This window comes from Myotis brandtii, unplaced genomic scaffold (assembly GCF_000412655.1).
Source record: "Myotis brandtii unplaced genomic scaffold, ASM41265v1 scaffold744, whole genome shotgun sequence".
Classification (NCBI taxonomy): domain Eukaryota; kingdom Metazoa; phylum Chordata; class Mammalia; order Chiroptera; family Vespertilionidae; genus Myotis; species Myotis brandtii.
Window position 1 is genome coordinate 1,484,698 of NW_005370965.1, and position 6,981 is coordinate 1,491,678.

Genomic DNA, 6,981 nt, shown 5'->3' on the forward strand with positions numbered 1-6,981 from the left:
TCAGTTGCCTCCCGTACATATCCCAACAGGAATTGAATCTACAACCTGGGTATGTGCCCTGTGATTGGGAATCAAACCGGCGGGGCATGGGACAACCCTCAACCAACTGAGCCACATCAGTTAGGGCTTTATCATTTTGAAGATGTACTTTTATTTATTTAATTTTGGTTAATCCTCACCGGAGGATGTTTTTTCCATTGATTTTTTTTTATTTTATTTTTTTATTTTTTTTTTAGAGAGAGTGGAAGAAACAGGGAGAGACAGAGAGAGAAACATTGATGTGAGAGAGACACATCAATTGGTTGCCTCAGGGATTGAGACTGCAACCAAGGTACATGCCCTTGACCGGAATTGAACCTGAAACCTTTCAGTCCACGGGTGACCATGCAGGTTAGCCCGTTGCCCACGGGTGACGCTCTAACTGCTGAGCCAAACCGGCTAGGGTAAGATGTACATTTTTACATCTCTGAAGTTGTAATGCATCTTACAATGGAAGACAGACTTCTTTCTCAGCAGTACATAAATAATGGCACCTTTGGTTTAATGAATTACAACAGAACCTGGGTTCCCTAAGTGACTTTTCTGAGTGTCTCTGTATTCTGTTCCACAGGTTCCTTTCTGCCTCAATTGTTCCATCTTCCCTGGAGACATGTCCCTCAGGGGTGCAAGGAGCCCGGTGCCCTGCAATGGCAGTAGAGAGTGGGGGCACTTTGAACCTGCGGATTTTGAACCTGAGGATTTGAACCTGACTGATGAGGAGCTGAGACTCAAGTATCTGGGGCTCCAGAAGACGGAGCTGTTCCTACCCATTTGTGTCACATACCTGTTGATCTTTGTGGTGGGCACCGTGGGCAACGGGCTAACCTGCCTGGTCATCCTTCGCTACAAGGCCATGCACACGCCCACCAACTACTACCTCTTCAGCCTCGCAGTATCGGACCTGCTGGTGCTGCTCCTAGGCATGCCCCTGGAGCTCTATGAGAAGTGGCGTAACTACCCCTTCCTCCTGGGTGCTGGTGGCTGCTACTTCCGCACGCTGCTCTTTGAGACAGTCTGCCTGGCCTCTGTGCTCAATGTCACCGCCCTGAGTGTGGAACGCTACGTGGCCGTGGTGCACCCACTGCAGGCCAGGTCTCTGATGACCCAAGCCCATGTTCGCCGGGTGCTCGGGGCTATCTGGAGCCTTGCCTTACTCTGTTCTCTGCCCAACACCAGCCTTCATGGCATCGAGCTGCTGGATGTGCCCTGCCGGGGTATAGTGCCCGACTCGGCCGTGTGCATGGTGGTCCACTCAAAGGCCTTCTACAGCCTACTCATGCAGGCCACAGCACTGCTCTTCTTCTGCCTGCCCATGGCCATCATCAGCGTGCTCTACCTGCTCATTGGGCTGCGGCTGCGGAGTGAGAAGCTGCTGCTGCTCAGGCAGGGGCCCCAGAGCAGGGTCCAGCGACTACAGGATAGGAGTCGGACACAGGTGACCAAGATGCTGTGTAAGTGTTGCTGCTGGGGAAAGGGGCTGATCGAGACTGTGGGTATGAGTCTGGGGCTTCCAGGGCTGGGGGAGGTGCTGCATCCGAGTTTATGAGTGTAAGGCTTGGAATTACATACCCCTCTGTGTGTGTGTATGCACAGGTGTACATACACATGTGCATGCATGCATACTGTTTTAGAAACTAACACCAAAGGTAAATGCTAATGGCTTCTGGCAGGATCAGCTACATAATTTGCAGGGCCCAGTGCAAAATGAAAATTCAGGTTTCTTGTTAAAAAATCATTAAGATTGTCAAGACAGCAACAGTAGAGCATTAAACCATTTTAAACTCGGGCCCTGTGCAAATGCACAGGTGGCTCACGGACCCAAACCACAGACAGGGCAGGCGACATGGCTGGGCTCCAGGATAACAGAGCTGTTCATGGCATCTGCACCCTCCAGGTCTCTCATCTTGGCTGCTAAACATGTCTTGGCTCTGTCCTTTCCTACATCAGCCTGGAAGGCATGGCCATGGGCTTTCCTGAGGAACCGTTCTCTTTCCTTAGTGGCTATTGAAAAGTTCCAGGAAAAGATTCTGATAAGTGGGGTTAGGTCATGGCCCATCCCCAGGCCAGAATAACAGGATGCTGAAGTGACTACTCCCACAGAACCATATGGGAGGTTCTGGGGGGATCTGCATATGCAAGATGATGATTTCTTCCATCTATGTTTGCAGTTCCCTGGGGACCACAGGAGTGATCATTGTCTAAAAGAGGATTGTCAGAAAATAAATAAATAAATAAATAAATAAATAAAAATAAAAGAGGATTGTCAGGAGGGGTGTTTGTGAGGGTCAGAGCATAGGAGAATCAGGGCAGAAGTGTGGACTGGGGCCAGCCAGGGCATGCAGCTGGGTTGAGGTTCTAGATGTTACTGTGCTCTAGACGGGGCTCTTTTTCAAAAACAGTGGCCCCAGGAAGCAAGACAAACTGATACTAAGTCAGTCATTGATTTCCATCCCATCTCATTCCACCTTAGCAGGGCCTGAATCAAGCAGATGGGTTGAGCCAGGGCAGGACAGGCTGGTGAGGCCTTGGTCAAAGCCATGGGATTACAGCCAGCTAACTGAGGACTGCCCCATTCCCAGAGAGAAGCCCACCCCCCGCCCCCCTGTCCTGGGTGGGGTGTCCCAGAGAGTGGTGTCACTTGTTACCCCCGGAGTTCTTTGCTTGCTTCCCAGCTCTGCACTGTGAAGCCTGTACTACAGACCAACTGGCCCCTGCCCCCCCCCCCCCCCCCCCCATGACAGGGTCCAGGTCTGAGTCTGCTCAGCTGGCATAGTTCTCACCCTGGGCAGGAGGGCAGGGAAGATGTTTCCTTAAAGCCACCTTGGTTGCTGGCCTGGGACTCTGGCTTTCTTCTCTCTCTCCATCCCTCCCTTCCTCCTTCCCCCACCTTCACTTTCTGAAGGCCTACTGTGCAGCAGACTGTGTGCTGGGGACATTGGAATCTGGGATTACGAGCAAAACCACACTAGGCTGACACTGCAGGGGAAAGATAGTCAGCTAAACAAACACAAGAAATAAGAAACAAAAATCAAGGCAGCCCTAGCTGGCTTTGCTCAGTGGATAGAGTGTCGGCAGCGTAGGCCTGTGGACTGAAGGGTCTCGGGTTCGATTCTGATGAAGGGCACATGCCTGGATTGTGGGCTTGATCCCCAATAGGGGGCATGCAGGAGGCAGCCAATCAATGATTATCTCTCATCATTGATGTTTCTCTCTCTCTCTCCCTTCTTCTCTGAAATCAATTTAAAAAAATTTTTTTTAAATCAAGGCAGATCCTGTGACAGAGACCCAAGAAGGTCATGGCTGGTTAAGACTAGGGCTGGAAGGAAGCTGGGGAGAAAGAGTGAGGGCTTGGCCAACCTGTCCTGTCTTTTGCTGGATGGTAGGGGATGGGATCTCAAGAAGACAGCAGTTAGTACAGGGCAGGATATTCAGCTGGGCCTTGGAGAGCTGGTGGCTGGGGCTGGGAAGGCTCTGGGGCCAAGGCAGACAAGGGGAGGTGTTTGTGTTTTCTCTGGCCCCTTAACCTCCATCTACTGCTGTCTGAGCATGGGCCCCATTCTTCTGCTTCTCTCTGCTTACCCAACAGTAAGCATTGTCCCCAAGTGGGCACCCAGGGTGGGCCTTAGCCGCACAGTCTGCAACACGCTGGGGCTTAGTGTCCAGAGCTTAGAGTCACCTAGTTCCAAGCTCCATGGTGAGATAGTCGGGCTGGGCCAGCTTGGCTCAAGTGCCCACGCCTGGCCCAGTGGGCTGTGGCCAGGGGCAGGGCACACACCCACTGCCCACTCAGTGACAGAAGTGAGAGCAGCCTCTCTGAAAGGGTGTGGCCAGGGCAGGCGAACTTCCAGAAACTTCCAGATGGACAGTGGGCATGGGTAGCCTGTGGAATAGGAGGGGAGGTGAGAATGAGCAGACTAAACTGGAGCAGCACCCAGTCTCCTTTCTCTGCCCCTACAGTTGTGCTGGTCCTGGTGTTTGGCATCTGCTGGGCCCCATTCCATATCGAACGTCTCATGTGGAGCTTCGTGTCCCCCTCGACCGAGTGCCTGCTCGTGGCCTACAAGTATGTACACATCATCTCTGGCGTCTTCTTCTATCTCGGCTCTGCTGCCAACCCCGTGCTCTACAGCCTCATGTCCAGCCGCTTCCAGGACACCTTCCGGGAAGCCCTGTGCTTGGGAACCCGGTGCCGTGGCCACAGACGACGTTACAGCTCCCACAGCCTCAGCAGGGTGACCACGGGCAGCACCCTGTGTGACATGGGCTCCCTGGGCAGCAGGGCCCACCCTCTGGCTGAGAACTATGACCCAGAGGGACAGCAAGAGACTGACCCCTCCCTCCATAGAGGAGACTCACAGCAGCTCCACCTGGAGGCACCAGAGGGCCACTTGTAGCCACACCTGCCCTCCTCTTCGGTGATGTCTTCATGCCTGTCCCCTTTATGCCCTGTTCCCCCTGCAGCCACCTCAGTGACTCCTGCTCCCACCATGTACTAGAAGGGATATACGATTACCCTCTAGGCCCCTAGGCCTCCAGTTAAAGTCCTTCCCTGCAGGAACATCATAGTCGGTTAACTGGCACAGCACACCTTCTTTTGGGGACATCCCCACTCCTGCCACAGTTTCCAAAATGTTTTCCCAAGGCTCTGCCTTCCCTCCCACTTTCTGTCCCTTTCTAGCTCATGGCCTGCACCTGAGACCCTCCTCCTATCTGACCCCTCCCTGGCCCGGTCAGCTTATTCTGCTCTGGGATCTCCACTGGTGGCACTGTTGGGTGGCAGGGATGCCAGGGATCCAGGGGACCTGCTCCCAATCTTAGCCCTGTTGCCACCTTGCTGTGTGGCATCAAGCATATCAGCTCACCTTCCCAGGCCTTGATCCCCTGCTTGCAAAATGAAACGGGCCCCGATATTCTAAGTGCCACACTTTGACTCTTTAGCTGCATTTTCTGCGAGTGTGCGTAAGTCACTGCTGTAATGAAACCCACTGATACCCTCAGATTACCAAGACGGAAATTACTGTCTACACACTCACCACCCCAACCCCTCTCCCTCCCTGACCTCCATACGCACCACCTCCCATGCCCCCCTTCTGGTTGCACAACAATGTGAACATGCTCAAACAATATTCAACTGTATGCTTAAATGGTTAAGATAATAAATTTTGTTGTGTATTTACCAGTTTTTTTAAATCTAAGATAAGCAGAAATTGTCATTTATTTTTTTAAAGCCCCACACAACAGTCTGTAATACTTAGTAATCATTCGAATTCACTGTTTTTAAAACACTTTTTTTTTTTTTTAAGAAGAAAGATGAGAACAGATTTAAGGCATTTGGTTCTAGAAACATTTACATTCTTCTGACAGTCTAAACCTCTTCAGCACAGGCCTCACCCTCTTTCAAGTTCCTGCACAGGACAGAGCAGGACAATTGGGGCTGTTTAGGAACAGATGTCAAGGCCAATATCCTGTAGAGCAGCGGTTCTCAACCTGTGGGTCACGACCCCTTTGGGGGTCTAACGACCCTTTCACAGGGGTCGCCTAAGACCATCGGAAAACACATAATTACATATTGTTTTTGTGATTAATCACTATGCTTTAATTATGTTCAATTTGTAACAATGAAAATACATCCTGCATATCAGATATTTACATTACGATTCATAACAGTAGCAAAATTACAGTTATGAAGTAGCAACGAAAATAATTTTATGGTTGGGGGTCACCACAACATGAGCAACTGTATTAAAGGGTCGCGGCATTAGGAAGGCTGAGAACCACTGCTGTAGAGGTACATAATGAAGTATTTACAGGCAAAATGATAGGATGCCTGGGATTCACATTAAAATAATTAAGCAAAAAAGGAGGAGGGGGAGGGGTAAAGGGAAAGGGTGAGGAGGTAAAAGTGGGGCAGAGAATAGTTGAGAAAAGAATGGCAAAAATATTCAAGTTTTGCCCTGGTTGGTTTGGCTCAGTGGATAGAGCGCTGGCCTGCGGATTGAAGGGTCCCGGGTTTGATTTCGGTCAAGGGCACATGCCTGGGTTGCACCCTCAATCCCCAGTAGGGAGCGTGCAGGAGGCAGCCAATCAATTATTCTCTCTCATCATTGATGTTTCTCTCTCTCTCTCTCCCTTCCTCTCTGAAATCAATAAAAATATATTTTAGCCGGGGAGGGTTGGGGGGCGAGGGGGAGGGGGTAAGAGGTCAACCAAAGGACTTGTATGCATGCATATAAGCATAACCAATGGACATAAGACACTGGGGGATAGGGGAGGCCAGGGGATTGTCAAGGGCGGGGAAAAAAAGGAGACATATGTAATACTCTTTGTAATACTTTAGGCAATAAAACAATTAAAAAATGAAAAGAAAAAATATATATTTTAAAAAATATTGAAGTTTTGAAGCTGGGTGATGGGTAAAAGAGGATTCGTTTTTAATTTTCTCTACTTAATGTATGTTTGAAAGTATTCACAATAAAATGTTTTTAAGTTTGCAATAAAGATTCACCTATTTCTCTCTCCATCAACGTGACTGCCTTTATTAACAGCTCTCAGCACCTGCAGACCGGGGGTTCCTGGCCTGGGGCTAAGGGCTCCCACTCTCGCGTGCTGACCTTCGGTCTCTCGGGCTCATCAGCAGGGAAACGTGGCCTCGCTCCCTAGCAGCGGGGAGGCTGGGCGTGGAGCGCGGGACGGGGGTGTCAAGCACTCTGCCCGCGTCGACAGGATCCCCACACGTCCGGGAACCGGAGGGACCAGTACCCACCGCTCCCAAGAACGGCACACGCGGCACCAAAAAATGTCCGTCCCAAGGCGCAGGCTCCGCAAGCACAGGCCGCGGAGGGGCACTTCACTAGCCGTGCGCCCACCGCCCAATCTGCGCTGGCCTTGCACAGAGCGAATCCCTGCTCCCCACCCCTCTTCCTCCCCCCTCTTGCTCCCCCG

General features: G+C 51.1%; 1 protein-coding gene across 1 annotated transcript; it reads left to right on the forward strand.

Moving 5' to 3' along the window:
- Positions 1-384: 384 nt before the first annotated feature.
- Positions 385-5,187, forward strand: NMUR1 (neuromedin U receptor 1). The gene is made up of 3 exons (XM_005882980.2): positions 385-390; positions 611-1,490; positions 3,997-5,187. Exons 1-3 carry the CDS (start codon positions 385-387, stop codon positions 4,431-4,433), a joined length of 1,323 nt encoding a protein of 440 aa, XP_005883042.1. The 3' UTR covers positions 4,434-5,187.
- Positions 5,188-6,981: the final 1,794 nt, after the last annotated feature.

Excerpts from the sequence above, each read along its gene's own strand:
- NMUR1 (XM_005882980.2), top strand. Across the intron at positions 1,491-3,996 it reads ACAGGTGACCAAGATGCTGT|TTGTGCTGGTCCTGGTGTTT; the intron begins GTAAGTGTTGCT and ends CTGCCCCTACAG.